Raw genomic sequence first — 25,171 nt, 5'->3', positions numbered from 1 at the left:
GTATGTTTGTCATTTTTTGTGTTTGTTTGTTTTTCTTAAAAATGTTGTAAAACCAATAAAAATTTATTAAAAAAAAAAAAAAGGCTATTCAGCTGCTCCCTTCCAGTTAGCTAAACGAAAATAATAATGTTGGCAGAGCTTGTTGACGGAAGTCAAGCGGTAGGATGTCTGGCTTTTGGATAGTCACAGAAAACCATGTGGAAGAAAACGCTTCCCAGAGAACAGCATAACCTGCGACTAAACTCTGAATAAGACAGACCTGAATTTAAGCACCAGCCTAGTAGCTATAGGCCAGGCATAGGCAAACTCGGCCCTCCAGATGTTTTGGGACTACAACTCCCATGATCCCTAGCTAACAGGACCAGTGGTCAGGGATGATGGGAATTGAAGTCCCAAAATTTCTGGAGTGCCAAGTTTGCCTATGCCTGCCATAGGCTATCAGGAATGCCATGCAGGGTGAATGTTGTGGGCTAGCGGAGGGTGGACTGAGTGTGACATCCCTTCTCTCAACCCAGCATGAAAACCAAGTGGGCTGCTAGAGGAGGAAAGTCCCATTTCCTACACCTAGCATGCAAATGCAGCTGCTATTCCAACAGGCTAGTAAAATCATTTGACACTAGTAAATTCGATGGGCTTGCTTGGACTGTTGTTCAGTCTGTATCAAGAGACTGCGCCATATAACTGAGTTGCAATGCATATGCTCTGCATGCATGAGATCCCTGGGTAATTTCTCAGTATGAGCCCTTAGTAACAGAGCTGGGAAAGACTTTGCTTTGGGTGCTGTTGCCAGTTTAGCATTGTCAGTACTACGTGACACTGAATCATGTTAGTGGCTCCTCCAAGACAGCTCTTTCTAATGAAATCAAATCATAGTGCCAGAGACGGGGGGAAGGGGGGGAATAGACTTGAGCAAAGCTGTTCCAGTGCTAGCGAGTGGCTAATTAGGGAGACAGAACACGGTGAGTCAAAGTTATTCATTTAATGGCTATGCTTTCCCTTTATTACATGGAAAGCCCTTTTGGCAATGCAAAGTTACTGATTTAAATGGGGGAGTGGTGTGCTGAAAGAGCATTATGTACGACGGTCACAACTGCAAGATATTTTAAGCTTAGTTTATGTATATGCTGCTTTTCCACATGGAACTGTGCTGAAAGTAGCTCACACCAAACAACTTACTGTCAACATATATAACAATTGGAATACGTAAAAGCAAATTTGTTATAAGACATTATAAATTCAAACAAAGCAAAAAAACAGTTTCAATACGTATCTTATAAATTCAACATTACAATGAAATAGTCTAGACTTAATGCATAACAATTACAGTGCTGGAAGAAGCTGTGGGGAAATATTTAAATATTTAACCATCCTAGTTAACAATAAAACTGCTAGCACATTTGCAAAAAGCTAAGCAGGGTCCTGTATGGTTTAATATTGGATTGTGGGGTGGGGCGCTGCATGTTGAGATTCCTGCATTGCAGGGAGTTGGACTAGATGAGATTCCCAAAGGCAAAACTTACCTTCCAAGCACTGTCATCGCTTCCCCGTCATCTTTACAATTCAGCAACTTGTCAACATTTGCATCTAGCACAGCCAGTGCCAACTGGAATATCACCTTTATGCCTTCATAGAAGAAACAGTCCACAACAACCACGGCACTTTCAAAGGGCATTACACTGAGGAAGAGTGTGAGGAACCAGGAAAGGGATATAGTGGAGATGACCCCCAAGTCCTGCATACAGTCATATAATTGTGGAACATAATCTCGAGCTAACTCTTCAAAGACACCTTGATCCACCAGAGCTCCTGCAAGACATAATCAGTATTTGACGTATATGAAATGTTGATTCATAGAACATGCATTTAAGCCTATCTAGAAAAGCAGTGTGCAATAATTTTGCAATTAGCTTACACTGAACTACGTTACAATATCTTGCCACTCAGGAATCATCCTTTCAACATTAATTTACTTATTGTGTTTATGTATTGAAAAGAATCTGCTTCATGCAACTGACAAACATTACAAAAATCCATTACTCTGGCTCCTATTGCTCTAACTGGATCATCATAATAGCATAAGGTCTTTATTGATTTTGACTTTTGCAGACTAAAAACAAAAATATATTTTATAGACTAGAAACAAAACAGGGAATGGCTATGTTTGGACATGATGTGAAACAAGTTATAAAAGGCAGTTCTCCAAAACACAAGGCAGAAGCCCAGCCACTCAAATGTCATTCAGCATCAATGAATTCAAGTATCCTTCCCCCATTGGTAGACCAAACCTCACTTTCCGGAAGCTTAAGAATTAGGTCTGAAATTCCCAGTGATTATGCTCTTACAAGTCTCCTTTGACATACCAACAACTCTCGTGTTGTAGTAATCTGGCAGCATGCGCTCACACAAAGCCACAAGCAGCCAGAATGCTTCCTCTTCCTTTGCATACAAAAGCAGTACCGATGTAACAATATTCATGGCCTAGAAAAAAAATACATTCAAAAGTACATATACTAGATGTTAAATGGTCCAGATAACAGAGTCAATCAACAACAGCCCTAATTTGGGCCTAGTTTCAGAAAGTAGGAAGGGATTCCACAAAGTATTTTTCGAAGATGTTGAACCATGCAGCCTGGCCAATGTCAACAAGTTATCACACACACTCTCTCTCTTTCTCCCTCGTTTCCCATTCCCTTGGAAATGTGCAGAGGCAAAAGCCATGCTTTTCAAAGTCTGAGGTATGTGACTAAAAATGGAGAAGTAGTCTACTGTGTTACTACATAACAGCAGTTTTAAAACAGTCACCAGTTTTAAACCAAAGTCACTCCCTTTAATGGCAAACCAGGTGGTGGATGCTGGTGGTTCTGCAGTAGCCACAAGATGGATGTATCAGCACGCTAAGGGATCCCTGAGGTTTGCAGAAGTTCTACCCCACCCCAAAAAATCTTAAACATCCAGATGCACACAAGCCCAATGATCATCTGAGTATATTCAGCAGTGTCAGTTGGAAATGAAAACCAGAAAAGACCAAGTGTGGGAGGAGAAGAGAAGAGTTGAATGCCCTGTTTGGCTGGACCTTGAAAAGGAGAGTTCCTGTTATAAGGGATCATATATTGCAACATTTTGCTGCAAGTCCCACTTGTTAAATTCCAGGAAGATTTAAAATTTCCAACCTACTCTACTAGATCAAAATTTACCACAAGTGCATGGAAGGTTGGGCCTCTGTGTGCAACAATAAATAGAGGGATAAGGAATTTGGGTTCTTCAAAATGAAATGAGTTTGAATTACCTGGCAGTATCCTATGTTTGGATTTCTAAATGCATAAGCAGTTAGTACTCTTCTCAGAGCAGCAATACCCATCTCATTCTGGAATGCAGGATGCTCTGGGAGAGAGCGGTGCAAATCCCTCTCAATCTCTTCTGTGGCGAGATTGTATTTCCCCATAGACTTCTCCACCAAGTCTTCATAATAGCCAGCGTGGGTGGCCATTTCATTAATAGCTCCTAAAAATGCAACAGAGCAAATTTGACAAAAGAGAAAGTAGGTTACAGATATATGCCAGGATCCAAAACAACTGCACAGTGAGTTGTGCATGCCCAAGGAGGACGTGCCCCCCCCCCGCAATGCTAATTGGCAAATCATTTTTGAAGCGAAGAAGGTTTTCACAAAAGTCTGTGATATGGCATAAGGGTTTGCCATTAAAATAATAATTAAAAAAAACCTCTCTCACCATTCAAATGTGCCTGAAGCGATTCTTTGGATTTCAGCCACTGAGTACAATAATCAGGTCCTATTCTTACAAAACCTCCAATGCTCAAGTTAACTGTCATAGACCTTTGGTTTACCACAGTGAGTTAAACACACCTGCCTCCTCTTCTATGAAAAGTTTTGCAGTCTTAGTGGTAAGCCTACTGTGAGAAATCCAAGATATTCTGTATACAACCCCAAATACAGCCAAGCTAACAAGTGTGTTTGTGTTTCTGTATACACACACACACACACACACACACACACACACACAGAGAGAGAGAGAGAGAGAGAGGGGGGGGAAATGTTCATTCAAATAAGATAGCAGAATGCAGGTTTATGTTCTGTGGTAAGCTACTTATAAATAGGTCATAAGAAATTTGCAATCCCCTTAATAGTTTCTCACGCCTATTATGTAAGCCCACAAAAAGCCTGCTTTGAGTTATAAGTCTCACTGCTGGCTCCATGATTTGGGGGCACTTCAGCAAGACATCCTCAGTTGACCCCAGATTGGCTGCACAAACTGAGAATTCTATTGTTCCGTCTCTCTCTGTCTTGGTGCTGCATATAAAGCAAAAAAGGTAGGGCATTGGAAGTGTCTGTTCAGGTGCATGGACAAAGCTCTCACTGCTCCTTTTCTCAACCCAGGAGAACAGATTTAACTGGTAAGTTCATTTCTCTCTAATTTAAAAAAAGTATCCGTCAATCCCTAGCAATTTAATGAAGTACAAATTAGTCCACCTGCCTGCTGTTAACTAAATTCCTTGTGGAACTTGACACCTATGCCTACATCACAGAGGAGAAGTGTGAAGGACCATTTTATATGCTTTGCTGTACACTTCTTCTGAAGCAAAATTATTTTGGGCTACCAGGCAGACACTATTGATTGACCCGAAAGGAAAAGAGTTTCTTGCAGTGAATAGCAAGCCAGCTTTCCCACCAAGAAGTTGAACTTCCAAATATCTTATTTCATTTGCACTAGTTGGTAAAATATACCTCACCAATTTAGGCCACAATCCTAAACACAATTACCAGCAAGTAAATTCCAGAGAGACATTCTTCTAAGTAAACACACTTAGGACTGCAATTGTCAATCTCCATTTATCTGCAGCCAACATGTCCACTAGGGCACCAACATAATGAACTCCACAGAAGGATAAAGATCATATGGGAAACCTTTGACTTACCATTAATAAAACAATGTTATCTACTGATACCCACCTGACAGGAGTAGCCAGAGTTCCCCTCTCATGCTTTCCGGAATACCTTTCAGCACAAGGTCTCTTGTTTTCTCAGTCCGATACATACAGATGCCTTGGCCATATTCTGCGAAATGAATCTTCCAAGCTTGTTCTTTCAAAAATTCTTTTGCCTTAAAAATAATGGAGAGTACGATATACAGAACTAAAAACACTGTGTAACACAATCCTGTAATGCAAAAGAAGAAGCCACCCCCCCAAAATGTCATTTAATCCTTAATTTTATTATCAGGAGTGGTGTGCAGACTACTCTTTCAGCAAAGCTTTCTCAGTATACTCATTTTTAACATGACATTTTCTCATCTTGATGTCGCCTCCTAAGCATTTATGTACGTCCCCATGTACAGACGTATTTGCAAAAAAGCTACAAGCACTAACCATTATGACATGATGATTTCAAAATACACTAAAATGACATGCAGGCAAGGAACATTTCCCACCCAAAAGCCACATTCCCTTCTGGGAAAACTTCTGTGGGCTACATACCCATGGCGGGCATGGCTAGTGGGAAAAGTGGATAGAGCAAGGAGTGCAAATTACCTTTGTACAGTTGTAGGCAAGTTTCCTACACAAACACACATCCATTTCTCAGCCCTTTTTGCTTTCCTGGATGGAGAATAATGAGAGTTCAAGACCACATTTCAGCCAGGCAAAAACACTCAAGGAAAATATTGCTGCGGTGTGTGTGGGGGGAACCTGTGGAGAGATCCAAGGGCCAGCGAGAGGCCTGGAAGGCTACATTTGGTCTCTGGGCCTGAGGCTCCTCACCCCTGGACAACATCAATCTCTCCCTCCACCTTGTTGACAACAGAATCCATAAGGAAAATTAATAGGTCTAAGTCAGTGGAGAGGAACCTCAGGCCCAGCGGCCAAATGCAGCCTTTTAGGCATCTCTTTTTGGCCCCACTCCGTCCCAAACACCACGAGTGCTTTTGCCTGGGTACAATGTGCCGTTGAGCTGCTATGACGCCTTTCGCCTACCTGGATGGAAGATGACTGGTGTGTGTAGCAACCTGTGACACTTTGGCATGGCTGGAGTGCAACCTGCTGTGCCAAGGTAAGAGTCACCTTGCTCTGCCCACTCCTGCATCTGTTCCTACCCACTGCTGGTATGAGGAAGGTATAGTTCACATCTGTCAACAATTAATGCAGTAATCCAAATGAGAGTTAAAAAGAAGAAGAAGAAGGCGTGACCTACTAATTTAGGGTTGAATTCTTCAGGTGAACGCCTCCGGTACATGGTCATTAGTGCCTGGGTTACAGTTGGGATGCTGTTGCCATTCAGGTTGAACTGCCGCTCTCCATCTGCTTCGGAACTAAGGCTTCTTTGAGGGCTTGAGGAGAGAATGCTGCTTGTCCTTGAATAGACCTGAATGGAGGAGGGGGGAAATCCCCACAATTTTATGAACTGTTCAGGTGCGGGAAGGAAAAGGGCAAGGATCAGTTTGTTTCCACGGTGCTAGGATAGTGGTACCCACCGAGTTGCGAATTGCAGATGCACACAAGGGCTTTCTGAGTTTTTAAATAGCTACATGTCAGGAAGCAGTTTGGCCTGCGCCTCTTCTCCTGTCACACTGCCTACCCTTCTCCGCTGCCAGCCTTTGTGCTGAGCTCGAGTAATTGGAACTACAGAGGGTGGGAAAGGAAAGGGCAGCCAGACTGCAGCACTGCAGCAGACAATCCACTTTGGCCAAATGCATTCTGCCATGAAGCCTCAAAGGCATGGCCCACCCCCACCCACGGCACTCGAGTCAGAAGCCTGAACCCCTTCAAATTAGAAGCCTGCACCATGGTTGTTTGCAATGCTGAGTTCCTGTGAAAATCATAAAGGAACTGCAGTGGATTTCAGGACTGACATTCGGACAACAGAAACAAGCTCCAGGGAGAACAAATGCATCCAACCAGTAAAGCATTCAATCCTTCCATAAAATATTTTTTAAACGTTTTCTATAGTATCCCACACCCCAATGCCGCACCACATTATTTGAATGGAAGTGGAAGGTTTTCAATGAGCATCATAATATGTTTATGAACTTCCACTGGCAAGGTTATTAAAAATATGTACCTAGGAACAATCTAAGAGCTGATTTAGAAGAGCAATAAAATTATGCTGAAGGATACTGTGGTCCACAAAGTCAGAGCAGCGATTTGCCAGAAGACATTTGCACCTTCGGGGCTTATTATTATTAAAGAGGAGCTTTGTATAAATAACAGCTCCCAGAAACTTAATTGGTAAAAGCACTGGGCAAACTAAATGTGCAACAGCTCTCTTATCAGAGATGCTCAGCTTGTTGGGGGAAGCAATATTGCAGTGGGCCTCTTGTGGCCCTCCTGTAATCATCCTCCTGTTAGCAGTCTGGCAATTCAGTGGACGCACTGCCATGCATGTCTGTCAGATTCTGTCTCTGGGACAGTAGCTGTATTCATATGCTGCACTAATCTGTGGTTTAGCTCTATGTGGATGAGCCAGAATGAGTCTGAGTGAACCTGGGACCCTGGTTTTTAAAAATGAAACAATAATCAAAGGCAACAAACCTCTGGTTAGTTTAATTGGCCAGCTTAATAACCCAGGATCCCTTGGAAGGGGAGCATGCTGGGTCTCATCCAGGTAGTGGTAAACTATGGTTCTGTGCTACTAGCAATTGTGGACAGTGTGAAAGTGATCACCTCAATAACATAAAAGATGGAAGCCAAACTGCAACCAGATTCGTATGGGAGGTAATAAAGCGAAGCAGAAACGAGACAAGATCTCCAAGCAAGAATGGTGAACAGCTTTTCAACACTGCCGTTTTAAGTTAAATTGATTTTAATGACTTTTTTAAAAAGTGTTTAAAGAGACAGAGAAGTCTCTAGCTTTTCAATGCCCTTATGTGTCACCTCTGACTTCCTAGTTCCAGATGAAAGCTTACTGTGCATGAAGTCTACTGCCATCCATGCCTGGAGGATTGTGTTTAATGTGGGGAAAACAACAAACCGTCTTGTGGTATCTTAGAGACTAGCTCATTTATGATAGCATAAACCAAACAATGGAACTTCAATGGGAAATTTTAGGGTAGGGTAAAAGCTGCTGAATTAGCACTTTCAAGATGTTCAATCTATCACCTGTGGCTTGAATTGAAATAAGAGGTTCTAATCCCACTACAGGTGTTGAATTAATTTATCAATGCCAGGATGCTTCTGTTATCAAGAGTGTTTCATGAATATCTAAGTAATTGTTTTGCATACACTTGAGCGTTAACACAAATCATCACTGTCTTGGCTGCTTTTCCCTGTCTGCCAAAGTTTGTGGGAAAAGCCTTTACCATGATACATGTGTTAGTCTTTAAGGTACCACAAAATTCTGCTGTTTTGGCTGCAACAACCTAACACGGCTACCCCTTTGGGAACTTGGCTTAGGGCATCACAAGTTGTTTGGACCCACAGCTGAAAGAAGCCCCATGACCATATTGCGCTGAAAGCAGGAACTGAGGGACCATTGACTGCTTACTGACCTTTCCAAGACTGTGAAAGTATTTATACTTCCAGCCATTATTAAATCAGTCATGCTCAAAAATAGCACATGTCAAAAGACAAATACAGTTAACTAAATCATCTGATTCAAAGAGGTGAACTTTTAAATGGCTTGTTGCCACTTTTTTTAAAAAAAATCTGACCATAATTTTATGATTTGACAAGCTAGACACTATGTCTTAAAATCTTCAGTCTTGGTCATTTGGTCATTTCTCCAAGCTCATTAGAATCCATTTGTAATATAAACAAATTACTTTTATAATTAATTACTGCAATTTTATGTGCACTCCATCATGCTACTTTCTGCTGGGTTTTTACTGCCTTGTATTTCATTTCCAAGTTGGCATACATTCAGCAGTCAATAGCTGGCATTCTGCTGACACCAGCATTAGGCAACTTTCCAGACAAGAGGATATCTTCTGAATATGGGTAAATATTTCCTCTCCCCTTCCCAACATTTAACCTTAAAAGCAGATAACGTCTTTTATTATAGGATACTTGGTTTTTCTTGAAACCAAGGTTCTGGGATGCAGAGTTAACAGTTGCTGATGGGATTACTCAGTCTCCATGCGCCACACTGTGTCTTTGTCTAATTCAAATATACACATAGACGTGGTTTACGATGCAACACCAAACCACAGGTTGTAGTTATGCACCCAAGTATTTGGCCTGTGTGCTTTTTGGTTCCCACACACCCAAGCAATCTTATAACTGAGGGAACCAAAGTATGCAAAGCACTAATGGTCAGTATGGTGAGGCAGAGCCATAGAGCCACCCTCCCAACACTGGCCTTGCTACAGCTTACCTTGGCATGGCTAGGTAAGGTTGGGGCTGTTCAGATGTAGCACCAGGAGTGCTAAATTAGTTGCACTGTTACATCTGCACAAACCTGAGCAGGCCATCATCCTGCCCCCAGCCCTGTCCAGGTAAGCTATAGTGCCACCACTCCCACCACCACTGCTATGAACTTGAAGCTCCATGATTTGGCCAAATTGGGCCAATGTGATCAGCTAAGCAGTCTTTTCTTCTTTTTTTTGAGGGGGGGGGGAGATATTAAGACATGCTAAAACAGGCTGTCCCCATATTGCTGACATAGCCCTTCAGCACTACATGAGAAGTGCAGAAACAAATATTCAACCCCGGTTGATTTGAGCTCAATCCTGATATCTGTTTCAGATTTCAAGAAAATGTGAAACAACAGGATAGTGCCTCTAATTATGGGCAAAGATCTTCTTTTCATTACTTGAATGTAGCCACAGCTCCTCTCCAAACCCTCTTGTATTAGGGAACAGGGGTTCTGAGTCAAAGCATAACTTTAGGAGCCCTGACACCACTCATTTATAAGTTTTGTGGTATGGAAAAGGCTTTTGATGCAGTGAACGGGCACCTCTGATACATGCAAGTCACAGGGCAACTGTGTGGCAAGTAGATAACATGGTGTAAAGACTTTTTTCTGTGCAGACTATGTCCTCTATCATATGGACTAGCATTTATTTCCATAGATATCCCCATAACTGCTTTGTGGATGCGGCTATCAGAGGTGCCATTATGCTTTCAGAGGGCATTTATTATGTCCAAGCAGCTTTCTTTCCCACAAAACCTTGATCATACATGTTCTTAAAAGCCAACATAAGATTTTCAGGGAAGTACATGATACACAATATTACACCCTACACTATCAGAATGCAGCAGCAGCCTTCTGCCCAATGTGCAATTTTTACATGTCCAGGAAAAGACTGATATGAAAGCATTTCCAAACAGTCAATGGTTGATGTGCATTCTTAGATGAAAGATGGGCATGAAAGGGTTTAACCATATGCCTACCTAAATGTTTGGCTCAACAATTTATTAAGAAGATCAAAACAACCTAATGTCAATGGAGTTCTGCAAAAAGGAATCTTTACACAGAATTTATTACTTGGGAGCAGCTACTTGAAATTATATAATTTTACTAATCTGAAATTAACTGAATACTTCCTGACATTGACGACATCTACTCACCTCATCATCTGAGCTGTTGTAACTGCCAGAAATCTCTTTTTCAGAGTATATTTTGGAAGTAGTTTGCTGGAGAAAATCAGAAATTCTCTGAACCAGAAAGTCTCTGTCTTTTAAATTGGCAAAGAGAAATGTCATTCGATTTTTGGTGCTAATAGACAATGGGCTAGGTAATACACTAGAGCTGTCAGCCTTTTCTACAATAGTCACCTAAGGGAGAGGAGGGCAAAAGAAAATACACACATACAAATTGGTCATATTCCAGCAACATCTGGCAATGGCACAATCTTAAATACAATTGGATTATCTAATCATTTTCTAAGGCACCCTCACAGCAGTGAAGCTGAATATCTTATGGCCTTTCCATGTATCCATTTCTGCACACTTCTGGAGCTGCACAAGGATCACAGTCTTATGATATAAGACTAAATAATCTATGAGATCTATCAGTCTGAGCAGGTCTACCAAAGGCACCTAAGTATGAGGGCTTAAGGGAAGAGGTACAATTTTCTTCCAGGAAGTCTGAGAGCTATAACATTTTGTTATTCAGCAAAGAAGTGAGTAAATATCCCTCGAAAAGAGCGCTACTGCGATTTAGCAATTTGATGATGTTTCAGACATTTAGGAAATCTGCATTTCAGAACAAAACTGGCCAGAGCAAAAGCAAGGTACAAGGTGGTAGCAGAAATCTAAGAGTAGTATGGAGACAGGTTGTCTCATTTAGTGACAGTCTCTTGCCCCAAACTGTGCTAATGCCAGGAATATAGAAAACTGCCTAATACCAGGTCAGAGAATTTCTCTCTCTAAACCAGTATTGCCTATCCTGAATGGCAATGATTCTACACAGTCTCTCATTATCATCTGCTGCTTGAACACTTTTAACTAGAGATTGGAGGGACTGAACCAAGGACCTTCTGTATGTGAAATATGGTTCTATTTCTGAGATATGGTCCTGCTCATACAATTAACTGTGTAACTCTCTCTCTCTCTGTGTGTGTGTGTGTGTGTGTGTTTGTGTAGTTGTGAGATTTTCATTTCAGGAACAGTGCATTAGTTGGAAATGAAAACAGTATGCTCAAAGACCCTTCTGAAGACCATGAAGAAAAGTTTTAAAAAGCTTTAAACCACTGCTTCCAGATAGCTTATCAGAAGCAATAAAAATTGCATTAGGCACTTCAGGATAATAGGAGTTTCAATGTACAGAGGCTTTAGTTTCAGTTTGCAGGGTTTTTTATTTTAATGATCTATGGCCAAGCATTATTACAGAGTTTTAATGTTTCATTAGCAGAAAGGGTAATTTGTTGCCATCCTCCCTTTCATTTAACATATCCTATTAAATTGTATTGAAATATCAGCAGCTATGTCTCAGTTACTTAAATGATATTGTCTTAATACTTCTCCCAACCAGGTTCTTACTTCCTTTATATAAGCTATAGATCTGTTCATAATGCAAGAGAGCCACATTAACAATGCATATTTCCAATTAAAAGGGAAAGTGTTTTAATAGTCCTTCCTAAGAACATGAAAGTAGCCCTTGATCAGGCCAATGACCCATCTAGTCCAGCATCCTGTTCTCACAGTGGCCGGCCAGATGTCTATGGGAAGTTCACAAACAGGACCTAGAATAGAATCATAGAATCATAGAATCATAGAGTTGGAAGAGACCACAAGGGCCATCGAGTCCAACCCCCTGCCAAGCAGGAAACACCATCAGAGCACTCCTGACATATGGTTGTCAAGCCTCTGCTTAAAGACCTCCAAAGAAGGAGACTCCACCACACTCCTTGGCAGCAAATTCCACTGTCGAACAGCTCTTACTGTCAGGAAGTTCTTCCTAATGTTTAGGAAGAACACAACAACACTCTCCCCACTTGCAATTCCCAGCAAACTTCCCAACAGGTCCTTTTTATGTATGACTTACACTACTACTACTACTACTAATAATAATATTAACAGGACCAGAAATGGAGGGATCCTAATGCAGAGACAGTGTCAGTTTGCTGTAAATTATACTAAGCAAGCAAGGGAGTTCATTGCTGAGATGCTCCCTGGAAGCTAAGGAGCCCGTGAACTTGACTTAGGTAAGGTAAAGGGACCGCTGACCATTAGGTCCAGTCGTGGCCGACTCTGGGGTTGTGGCGCTCATCTCGCTTTATTGGCCGAGGAAGCTAGCGTACAGCTTCCGGGTCATGTGGCCAGCATGACTAAGCCACTTCTGGTGAACCAGAGCAGCGCACGGAAACGCCGTTTACCTTCCTGCTGGAGTGGTACCTATTTGTGTACTTGCACTTTGACGTGCTTTCGAACTGCTAGGTGGGCAGGAGCAAGGACCGAGCAATGGGAGCTCACTGCATTGTGGGGATTCGAACCGCCAACCTTCTGATCGGCAAGTCCTAGGCTCTGTGGTTTAACCCACAGCGCCACCCACGCCCCGAACTTGACTTACATGGTATAATAAAAATGGCCAGACTTGATACCCACCTCTCGTAGAGGGATGATGAGGCTGCACAGGTTTTCTTCCTTGCTAGTGAAACAGATGTAATTTGTAGACACAAACATCTGACCCAAGATGTGCATTTTGTTAAATGGAGTCCAGAGGGTACAATCGGTATGTCCATCTAACTTTTCGTCCTTCGGAAGCCGGAACAAAGCACGGTACCTTTCACTCTTTGCTCTGGCATCAAGATCCCTGAAGTGAGCAGTTCAAAGTTTTGTTGTTCATATTAAAATTCAATGTGCATGCGTATGTCTTCAACAGATTAGATAAATGTACATTGTAAATTAATTCTGCACAAGCACAAATAAAACACCAGGAAATGATATTCTATGGGAGAAATCTGTCATAGCAGTGCTGATGTTTGTATGCTTCATTTATATTCATGCTTTCTGACAGCCTTATAAATTACACCACAAAAATCATTAGCCTGCAATATTTGTCTGCTTTTTACTTATAAGAGGATAGCTGGCTCTCTTTATTTACCCTTATGAGTAAAAAGCAGGCTAATAAAAAATGTTGCAAGACTGCAGGTTGGTGGAGGAAGAACAGAGCATTCCCCCTGCATTCCTTCTACTCCTCCTCCTCATTTATTGTGTCAATGCACTTCCATGCAGGATGAAGCTTTGCCTCCTGTGCATATAAACAAAGAGGACTGCCATTGGATGGAAGGCCTGCTCCTTCTCGCCACCACAAGCCCTTTTCTTTTCTATACTGGATGCACAGGAAGAGGCCAGCATGGAAATGTAAGAAGCCACTGGATGAAGGATGAAGCCTTCCATTCTTCCTCCAGGTGCCCACTGGTTTTCTTTGCTGGGTGAGGAGGGCTTTCCCCAGCTTCAAGAAAGTTCAGGAGGTGTTTAAAGCACCTGGAAGGTTTTCATCTGGTAAAAAAAAGCTTGTAGTGTCAGCACCTGATATGCCTCTTTCTGGGGAGAGCATTCCAAAGTTAGGGTGCTACTGTAGAAAAAGGCCCTTACCTTGTGCACCAGTCCCTAGTCTCCATTTCAAACAGCTTCAGTCTTTACATGCTTAATTCTAACTACATTCTACTAAGGTCAAAGGGCCTATAACAGTCCATTGCAGAATGTTGTTATTTCGACAGGGCTATTATTGTATACAGAGCTTTGAAATACAGGGATATATGTGAATATAGTGACTTTGAAACCTACCGTTTTAGTGCAGATACTTTTTTGGGGGACTTCTTTTTAAGTCTGGGCAATGACCTGTCTTGCTCAAAGCCTTCATTGTCCAAGAGCTGTCTCATGGCTATGTTGGCAAGTTGTTCCATTAGCTTAAAAGTTTCATTGATGTTGAGGAAGACTGAAAAGAAATGCTGACTGGACCTTGTGCTAACTTTGATCACATCAGGTAAAAGCAGAGTCGCATTCTTCTCAAGCTGGGTGATGTCAACCCACCGGATGACTAGCTTGGCTAATGAAAAGAAATCAAGAGTAAGCAGAGAACAAGACTTTTCAACATTTTCAAATCCAAAAACCACTGGTGATAAAACAGCAAGCGTTTTGACAACCCTAAGCACTTCTACCATTATCTTGTTTCAGGGCTCTACAGTGCATGTTTATGCAGAAGTAAATGTCACTACTTTCAGTGGTCCCCCCCCCCCATTTTAATTGTGTTTAGGACTGTAGCCTCAGTACAGTGCTGCACTTGGTGCTAGTGGGTCCATTTTGTCAGAAACACAACAATAATTAAGAATTCTGCCATGCATACTTTCAGTTTCAAATAATCTCATTTTTTAAAAAAGCAAAATTCTACACAACCAATGTTTAGTTTGCAAACAAGCCAACTTCAAGCTATGGTGAACAAACAAGATTGTTCGACTAGCTTGTACAACTAACCAGCTTTGGTTGGTTCACACATCATTCTAAGGCTGAGATCCTTTGAAAATGGAAGTCAACTTAGCAATTCCTCCTTCCAGGGAGGATAAGAGGGAGAGAGCAAGAGCCTTGCTGTGCTTCACCCCATATAAAAGTGAACTAGCCCAAGCTCAAAGAAGATCAGGCTCTCTACAATTAATAGTCAATATAGTTAACTGGAACCAAGTACAAAAGCATTATAACCACTGAATGCCAGGTTGCTGTGCACAAGCAACAGGAACTGGCTATCCCATTCATGCCTTGCTTGTAAGCTTCCTGGAGGCATCTGTCCGGACTACAGAAAGAGCAATATGTGCTTATGTTCTCATATCAGCCAGCTGTCCCTACACACAATGTACACTAGAATGAAACCTCCTTCTAATCAGTCCAGAGTGTTGGAATAGGAAAAACAAATATGAGACATACAATAAATTAGTACTAGGGCTCCATGCAGTAACTTAATCCACTATAGGCAAAACCACCACAACACACTATAGGACAGGAATGGGGAACCTGAGGCCCTCCAGGTGTGTATGGACTCCCAACTCCCATCATCCCTGACCACTGGGCATGCTGTCTGCGGCTGGGAATTTTGAATCGAACAACATGTTAAGTCCACAGGTTCCCCACTGCTGTGAATCTCATGATGGATTCAGGAAGTAAGAATGTCTGTAATTATCCTGGCAGTAGGATGTTGATGAGCCGATTGCTCGTCAGGCAAGGTGCCATTAATCAGATAGCTCTGCAGTATAAAGCTGTAAACATCTTATAGAGAGTGACCACACAAATGGTGAAGGTTCAGTGAATATGTGTGTGCCTGAGTTATCACCAACTGCCCTGAGGCAGAAACTAAAATTGTTTATGAACAAACTCAATTGTATACGATTTAGCTCTTTTGTCCGTAATCACTGCTTATATATTGCTTCCACTCCTTGACAAATGCATCACCCAGTGTCTGTTTCTTAAACCTGAGCAATGAAAACTCATTCAAATAAGGATTAAGCACAGCCACTTCAGACCATCGGGCCACTTTTCCCTCTGCTTGACATCCATGAGGATGTGACTGCAGGCTTTCTTCAACATGGTCAGCTTTTGGAAGGGACACTTTGCCCCCTCGCCATAGTTCTTGGGCATCATATATTGCCACCGTAACACCAAGCCTAAAGCCAGAATGTTCCACGTCTCCACATAAGTGACACTTAAAATGAGCGGGCAACTCTAACTAGAAGGATAAAACATAGTTTAGTGGTCCATGTGCTGTCGCCAGTTCCTGTACTACATCAAGTCCACGAACAATGACTATGTGTATTGTTCTAAACCACCAACTTCAAAACACACACACAAAGATTAATAGAAACCGAAGTCTCTCATTCATACCTTCCCGTCCCATGAGGAAGGAATAAAAGCAGAGGTGGTTAATGCTGAGATACATCCAGCCCTGACGAGGCACCTTCCCTTTCCAGTAACTGCAGGAGTAGTAATTCACCAGCTTCTCTTCCTCCGGCATCCCAAACAGTTTGTGGAATTTCACTATGGCTTCCTTAAACTTTTCAGTGTCGTCATCCTCCTTGATACCATTAATTTTGTTAAATTCTGCAATGATGCCCTAAAGCAGAAGATCAGACAGGACAGTTTGGCTTCCCCCCAAAATATATGTGTGCTATGGAGTTCAAAATTCCAGCATTTAAAAAAAGAAAAGGTTTGGGGAGAGGAAGAGAACACATTTTCAGTACGCAACCCAACTGGCATACTGCAAAGACGTGGGGCTGTAGTCAAATTAGCAGAATGACAAGATGAGTCTGCATCAGGGTTGGGGAATCCATAGCCATTCAGATATTGTTGGGTTGGAAATCCCATAGGCCCCAGCCAGCATGGCTAATGGTCAAGGATAATGAGAGCAGAAGTTAGAGGTGGATTTAGGAAAGCATGACCAGTTTTCCTGCAATGGGTGCTGAGCCGAGAGGATACTGCAACAATGGTGTAAAACAGTAAGCAAGAGGTGGGGGGCACTGAATTTTGGCATTGCACAGGGTGCTGCTGAAATTTGAAAGCCCAAAGTCTGCCACTGCTGTAGTCCAGCAATTTCTGCAAGGCCACACCCCTGGTCCATATGTTCCATTGGAGTCTTTCTGGCTGTTGTTGGACTACACCTCTCATCAGGCCAGTGGTGAGGGGTGATGGCAGTCCAAGAAAGTGTGGGGGCCCAAGGTTGGGAAAGGCTGTTCTATTGCCTCCAGAAACCACAGGATGCACATAAATCACACTAACAATTTCCAGAGGAGCTTTAAAAAAAAAAGGGAGAGCCTTACAAAGTTCACACAGAAGCATAATATTGCTTACTTTAACTTGCCTGTGGAAACAACTGGCTATTAAGAAGAAAAAGGATAACAACAAGAAGATGGAAAGATGGGGCTGGTGAACACTAAAAGCAGCAGAAATATGAGATGACTGGACCCTTACTGAACTCGAAGCATGGGAACCCCCAACAAAAATATATCATTTGGCAAAATATTTGGACTTTATGATATGTATTGGTATAATTTGGAATAATTAATGTGATATGATTGGATTGTTAAATGGAAAACTTAATTAAAAAATATTTAAAAAAAACAAAACAATTTCCAGAGGAGTGGCCATGCTAGTTTGTTGCAACAAAAACAATAACTCTGGTGGCATATCAAAGACAAACAAAAGCTTTTGTCATTTCAGCTGTGTTATCAATTTTAGCCTTTAAGGTATCACAAGACTCTTTGCTATTCTAAGTTACCAAAGCAACAAAGAGGAGAGTGCTGCAAGACAAAACCTTAATTGTTAAATCTAACCTACATGGGGCATCTCAAGAGATTAGATCTTGGCCATATGGATTTCCTAAACTACCAAACGAACTAGATATTCTCTGCTAAGAAAGGACCTGGCCTTACTCCCTCTCAAACAATAGCATCCCAAGTCGCATGGTAAACCTGTTTTGGTAAACTGATTGCAAAAGATTAAAAAGAAAAAAAGAGTGATGTGTTGATGGGGAGGTGTTCTGCTGTTACAAGATAAAAATTCTGAAATTCCACTTGGCTAGCATAAGTCCCTTGCCAAACCTGAAGATAGTTATGTGATCTAACCCTTATCTATGCAAATTGATAATACCAATGTGTCTGTTTACACTGATGCCTGCTTCCTCAAACCAAATAATGAAGCTCACTGGAATCTGCGCTTACCAAAACAGAGAAGTACACAAACCAGCAAATCAAGTATAAAGGACAAGCTTGCATAATAGTTTTTTCCTGGTCATGAGGATAATTAACTGTGCTGACAATATATGTACACACTACCTGTATTTTTCCTTTGACAAATGTGTTTATGTCATTTTCATTTTCAAAGATCGAAAGAGTTTGTAGTAAATTCTGTTCAAGCCATTCCCAGTGCTCAGTTATTTCTTTCCTTGAACAACCTAAGACAAGAACAGGATAAATTGCTAGATTATGTCTGGAATTTGACCATCATAAAGCAAAAATAAATAAATATATTTATGGATAGGTGTGCAACAGTATGTTTATTGGATAACCAAACCAAAACAAACCCAACAGAGAGAATACTGTGCATTTTAAAGCAAACCAGCACAGAAGAGTAATTTAATTCAATAGAACACCACGGCCCACTTCAGTTGTAACAAGAAGCCATGGTATCCTGCCATATGAACATGACATAGTTCTTAGGGCAGCGGGTAGCACTGTGGTCTAAACCACTGAGCCTCTTGGGTTTGCTGATCAGAATGTCAGCAGTTTGAATCCCTGTAACGGGGTAAGCTCCCATTGCTCTGCCCCAGCTCCTGCCGACCTAGCAGTTTGAAAGCATACCAGTGCAAGCAGATAAATAAGTACCGCTGGGGCAGGAAGGAAAATGGCATTTCCATGCGCTCTGGCTTCTGTCACATCACAACCCCATATTCGCCTTTGACTGGACTTAACCGTCCATTCCCTCCCCTCCTTAGCATGCTTTGCTAAGTTTTCACTTCCCATCTTAAACAAAACACGGTTCCTCATGAGGTCTGAACTTTAGGATGTGTAGTTTGTCTATACTTTCCAAACAAGGCAGGAAATGAAACCATAGTGTGATCCTGGCTTGTTCTTACTACTCATAGTTTAAAACAAACCAGAGTTATATGAACTTGGAGAACATGGGAAACTGTGGTTTGTTTGAAACAGGAAGTGAAAGCTTGTGAGTTTCCTTCCAGGGGCATGAAAGTGTAGGAGAGATGAGAGCGGCATTCAGGGGCCAAATGATCTTAACAACTGGGCCTGCATGATCTGTGGACTGAATAGACTTTACTAGACTGGCAGTTTTCTGCAAACTAATTTTTCTGCTTATCCTTGAGCCCTTGGTTTTCTCCTAGAATGGTAATGATAGAGTCACTTCTAAATGGCATTATAAAAGTTAGAACATTATTGTTGAAGTAACTTGGCAGCACTGTCTCTTCCCCCTGACCCAAAAGTAGAAACAAGGACAGACCTCTAAGCTCTCTCTTCTAGTTTTGGAAATAATTACCCTGCAAATACGTTCTGTAAATAGGGTACAATTCAATCAGATACATTTAAGCGTATACCTCACTTAGTCTTGCATTTAAGTACTTGCCTGCTAGGTTTGGCAGACAATGAATTTCATGCAGGTGAGTGCTCCATCCTTAATTTAAACCCAGCATAGAAACCATGGAGCATGTCAGAAAACATCCTCTATGTCCAAGGTAAAATACAGTGTATTGCTAGGGGAGGGAGAAAGCTCATCCTCTGCTAGCCCCCCAAAGGCTAAAATAATTTGTGGACTTACTAGGAAGGTAGGCTTAACTCCCTCCTATTATAATCAATGGGATTTAAGTGATTCATGTCAACAGAATTATGCCCACAGATTACACTGAACTCCTGAATGAATAGAAGTTATACAGTACATATTATATAAATCACTCAAGAGCTTGCTCCAACAGTGCCAGGAAGGCATAGGTATGTAGAAATCAATTATTTCCTAGCCACAAAATTAGAAAGCTAACACAGTAGTGAAATGATTTCCTGGGAATTGCAAGCATAAGCTTATCTCCTGCCCAGCTCGGCTGATGAGGAATGAGATCATTCTCTGCAGCTTCCAGGGAGGCCTGGCATTTCTGCTCTGCCTTTTCAACACAAATCATTTCTGAGAGCCTACATAATTTAAACAGCGGCAGCAAAGGCCCATATGTGATCATCATGTTGGGCTTTGCTTGCAATTACTGCATGAAATTGTATTGTTATAACTCCGGATGTGGCTTTAAAGACCGAGTTATTCTTTCCATGGCTTTTTACACACCTACAAAAGAGCCATAACACAACGTATAGGTCATGCACTTAAACTCGCCAGAGAGATACAAAATGATGATGTCTTGCCTCCTGTGGAGCAATAAAATGCAGAGTTACCATGCCATTACCATCACAGTATCTGTAGTCATCGTCTGAATTATTTTTTATATATGGATTATTAAAGCTGAGGTTACTATTCACTATTTCTAAATATGGATACAACTGCCGTCACACTTCAAAACTTTTTGTTGTTGCTGTTGTTGTTCCTGCTTGCTGTTCTCAGGAATTTTATTTATTCTGAAACAGGAATGTATTTTTTTCCCCAAAAAATAAAAATACTAATATTTCTCAGCTTTGTTTCCCTCTTTCCACTAGCAATTCTGTTACGGGAAAGACAATTAGGGCACTCAAATATATTTTCATAAAAGGAATGTAAGAGACACATTATTTAATGAAAAGTGTGGCCCACCTGTACCTGCACACAGGGGGGCGTAGGAAGGGGGGCGGTGGGAGCAGTCAGCCCCAGGTGTCATCCCTGAGGGGGGTGACAAAATCCCCCTGGGTGGATCGCTGCCCTGCCCTCCGGGCACTGATCACCACACCAATGGCCCCCAATAGGTGCTGATTGCCATGCTGATCACCCCCAATGGGCGCTGATCGTTACATAAAACTGCAACAATGTCAAAATAGCCAATACTAGCCAGAGTTTATTACCCTTGTCATAGTCAATGCTTACAAGGAAAGGGAGCAAAAAATTCCACATAAGAGAGGAAATGTGGGAACAGTATCTGTACACAGCTTGGTATCCTGTTCTTAAGTGTCTTAGGAGTTTGACAGTATCACATCTACAATAGACCACAGCCATTGCTCAATATAATCTCACTAGATTACAACAGGCTACAATGCAACACAATGGGTTGGATCCAGACTCAACCGTGCTTTGAGTACACTTAAACAAATCAATGGGGTTTAGTCACGACTAATTTGTACCCACTGCTTTCAATTCGTCGAATCTAAGCATGAGTAAATCTGGATAAAATCCAGTAACAGCAATGTCATATTATAGACAAAAGTTTGATGGGGTTAATCGCCTGGTCTGATAGTTACAGAAGAGTAAATGGAAAATACTGTAACTTTTTAGCATTTCAGAGCCTGGATCTCATAAATGACCTGCTACTCAAGTACGATGTCATCACACAGTATAGTGGTACCTCAAGTTACAGACGCTTTAGGTTACAGACTCCGCTAACCCAGAAATAGTATCTCGGGTTAAGAACTTTGCTTCAGGATGAGAACAGAAATTGCGTGGCGGTGGCGCGGTGGCAGCAGGAGGCCCCATTAGCTAAAGTGGTACCTTAGGTTAAGAACAGTTTCAGGTTAAGAACGGACCTCCAGAATGAATAAAGTTCTTAACCCGAGGTACCACTGTACAGGCAACCCCCTCATTTACACGTCTTCCACTCACAGAAGACGTTTATATGGGTCACTGCAAAATAAATAAATAAATTGGTCTTCCTTCCTGGAAAGGAATTCAGGGCTCCGATCAAGAGAAGGCTTGGGACAGGCTAGGTAGCGGCCTTTAGCGACTTCCAGGCAACAGCCCCAGCGGCACACATGAATCTCTTTCTTTCTTTCTCTCTCTCCTCCCTGCAGACCCTCCCTATTAAAGTAGGGTGCTCCCCACTTTATGTCATTTCACTTATTCACGTGGGGGCCCCATGTAAGTGAGGGGATGCCTGTCATCATGACAGTATACAATTCAGTACTCCTATGAGCTACATGGAACATCCAGTCCTCTAAGAAACTGGTAATTTTAGCCACTGTTAAAATACTTACCACAGGCAATAGTCCAATATATCATAGAGTCCGGAGCCTGGTAAAGAATTCGATATGGCGCTACCCTTGCACTTGAATCCAGCACAACATCAAGAGTTCCCACAAGAAGACCTAGAGGGGGGGGGAAGGAATTCAGTGGTGAACAGTACTGCTGGATACATGAACTTAACAGTACATTCCAGCCCAGATTTAAAAAACCCCCAAACAGATAAGAAAGATATATTTAATGCCTGAGAGCCGGAAGATACAGTGACTAGATTGTCAGCCTTAGATTGGGTGATGTGAAACTAAAGTGCTAATCTGAGCAATTTAAAAGAGACAAAATTAAAGAGAATTAGCATGAAAGGCAAGTTTATATAGGTAACCAGGTCACTGACTGAATGAACTCTTCTCCTAGGGCTTAAACAAGTGCTTAACAGCAGTGGTAGCTAACTTACTTCTTCTATTCACGATTCTTTAGATCCGCTCTTTGTTTGACCTGTCACAATTTTACCCAGTCATCACAAAACCTTTCGGGCCATGCATAATCTGAACGGTTAACTAGTCACAGGTCATTCCTCAGCCTTCTAATTTGGGAGATAGCCATGCCTCGCCACATCCTGGTTCACATTTGGGATTTTCCTTAAAAGCTCAAAATAATGTTTTTAAACACCGCCACCAACACAGAGACATAGCCACATTCCAGTTACTACAGAGTGGAAACCAGCATTAGAAATTTCTCCACGTAATTAAAATGAAACATTTAGTAGGCACTCGGTTGATCTCTCTCCTCTGGAAATGCATCTGTTCATAGTCCTTTGGCCAGGAGTAACTTATCTCTCCACTCCTCTATTCATACCCATTAGCCCTCTACCCTCCTTTTGTTTTTAGTCTCAGTCAATAAGAGGGAGGTGTAGCCTGTGCGGCGTTAACATATTGAACTACACTCTGTTCGTATAAGAGCACAGTGTAATAAATAATTGAGCATAATTTGAGACATTGACCTTGCTTGTCCCTACTTCAGCCTTTGTTGTGCATGAAGAAAATGCTTCAGTGAGCGCTTTCCCAAACATTTTCTTGTCAAGCTGAAAATGTATTCAAGAACCAGCTCTTCCTCTGATGCGTATTCTCTGCAGAGCAATCGGCATCAGAGGCAGCCTTAGCACAGTTGGGCACAGGACGAGGGAGGGATGTTTCAACTCAGTACTGTCTGAGACCTTTGCAATGTGCCTTTGTAGACATTGTCCTGGGAGAGGGAGAGGAAGGAGTAGCAGGTGCAGCAGCTATCTGACACCCCATAGCAAGGAATACCATTTTAGGGGGTGAAACTTAATTATTGCAAATTTCTTCCATGAGAGGATCTTAAAAATGTGGGTTTCTTTTGGTGTGAGAAATTCAAATCTGCTTCTGTTTCAAGGCCTCCACCACCTATTTCCAGAACCCTGCTTTACTTGGATAATACAAAAATCTTTTACATCCCCTAAATATTTCATCCCCCCCCAGTGATGCCTGGTTAACCTTTATGAATGAAACATACCTTACCATGAAATATGTCCGATTACATGGATCCAACACATGTAAACGTACGACATCAGAGATTTAATATACTAGGTTCAACTGGAAATACACAATTTACTCCAAACACTACTTTATTGGTGCTTAGGTAAACACATTTAAAGTTTTGAAAACCATATCACATGCAGTTGCATGCTAGGAACAGTCAGGTTTTTCTGTTCATCAAATGGCACCACTGCAAGGCATCACAGTTACCATGGAATTCTTGGCATAGGGCAGTGCATACCTTACAGTGGAACTGATGAAAGTTCAAAACTGAATGAGATTTTTAAAACAGCATTATTTCATGATTTGAGTACAATAGTTTGCAAACTTTCTAATTTTGAGGAAAACAGGTTGTGGTTCACAGAAGTTTGATATTCCCTAATTATTTGTCACTTTTAGACTGATTGAAGAACTATTCAGCTACATATATTGCTACATTCAAGAGTTAAATCCAATCATACACAGTACTGTATTATGCTTCCTGGAAAAGTGGTCATACTTGCCACCATAATGTGTCAGCTTTGGAGTCAAGTCTCTGTCAGACACCCGCTGATAATTCATAGGAGGTCAGTAGAACCAACAAGAGCAACAACAAAATCCACAATGGTTTATGTTGTGGTTCTTATGACTTTTACTCAAGTGAGGTCTCTATTTCTTTCAACCAAGGCTACTGTAGCTTGGCAAACCAAAAGCACATGTGCAGTTATGTGCTAGTGATGCATAGATCCCTTTGCAGCTCAATGGGGATATGGGGTCACATCACCTTGAGAGACACTAAACCTCAAAAGTCATATTACCATTCTAAAGACTACAGGCTTCCTGCAGTTGTAAAACACCTCAATACTTAGATGTTCATATGTTGCTTAACAGATTAGCAGAGGGACAGAAATATGTTGTTGTTGTTGTTATTCAGATAAGCGTGCCTCCGCTACAAAGAAAAAATTCTAGGAATTCAAGGAAATGCTTTTAATAAAATACTGTATAGAATAGCCATAATATATCTAAATATGCCTGATGCATGCTAAGATGCAAATGTGGGACATTTGCCCACATTTGGTGGGAATGGCCTCAGGTTTAAAAAATTGAAAAGATTACAGATAGTGCAGGGAGTAAGATATTTCTGGATATTTGATTCAGTTAAAACTTTGTGTTGTGCTATTGGGAGCAATAAAAGGTCAACTCAGGAAGGAACATATAGCATGAGTCATGCCAATATTAACTACAGCATATATGCTGCTGGCAAAAGCATGGGAAATAGATATGTTGTCATCTCCAGACCAATGGAAAGAGATGATATGGAGCTGTATGCTACAGAAAAAGATTACCTCTTATAAACACTGGTGGGAAAGAAGAAATATAGCATCAGAGACTTTCCAGAACATGTGGACACTTAAAAAATAAATAAATTCAGAAGAGATACATTCCATTCCATTGAACTGCCTGAGATGGGAAGCAGGGTCAGCTTTGCCAAAAGACCAACTCCACCAGCCACCACCTGCCCCTGAGTTACAATTTTTGGAATCGGCACCCAAGTTTGCTTTTTCCCTCTTCCTTCCCTGTCCCTTACTTTTTGCGTGCTGTGTTTTTTAGATTGAAAG

At 41.6% G+C, this 25,171-nt stretch overlaps 1 protein-coding gene across 2 annotated transcripts in view; it reads right to left on the bottom strand.

Annotated features, from left to right (window-relative positions):
* Positions 1–25,171, bottom strand: part of TBC1D9 (TBC1 domain family member 9) — a 54,823-nt gene that overhangs the window by 12,660 nt on the left and 16,992 nt on the right. The window contains exons 2-12 of one of the 2 annotated variants that reach the window (XM_081208320.1): positions 22,035–22,145; positions 18,207–18,325; positions 16,261–16,489; positions 14,179–14,440; positions 12,994–13,201; positions 10,516–10,722; positions 6,203–6,412; positions 4,967–5,117; positions 3,287–3,501; positions 2,361–2,478; positions 1,521–1,806 (exon numbers count right to left, since the gene is read on the bottom strand). In XM_081208320.1, coding sequence (XP_081064446.1) covers positions 1,521–1,806; positions 2,361–2,478; positions 3,287–3,501; positions 4,967–5,117; positions 6,203–6,412; positions 10,516–10,722; positions 12,994–13,201; positions 14,179–14,440; positions 16,261–16,489; positions 18,207–18,325; positions 22,035–22,145 — 2,116 coding nt within the window. The remainder of the gene's footprint in view (positions 1–1,520; positions 1,807–2,360; positions 2,479–3,286; positions 3,502–4,966; positions 5,118–6,202; positions 6,413–10,515; positions 10,723–12,993; positions 13,202–14,178; positions 14,441–16,260; positions 16,490–18,206; positions 18,326–22,034; positions 22,146–25,171) is intronic. The other variant, XM_081208321.1, reaches the window with a different exon arrangement.

This window comes from Podarcis bocagei, assembly GCF_964188305.1.
Source record: "Podarcis bocagei genome assembly, chromosome: 9".
Taxonomy (NCBI): Eukaryota; Metazoa; Chordata; class Lepidosauria; order Squamata; family Lacertidae; genus Podarcis; species Podarcis bocagei.
The sequence above is the reverse complement of the archived record's forward strand: the minus strand, read 5'-3'. Positions and strand labels throughout refer to the sequence as shown.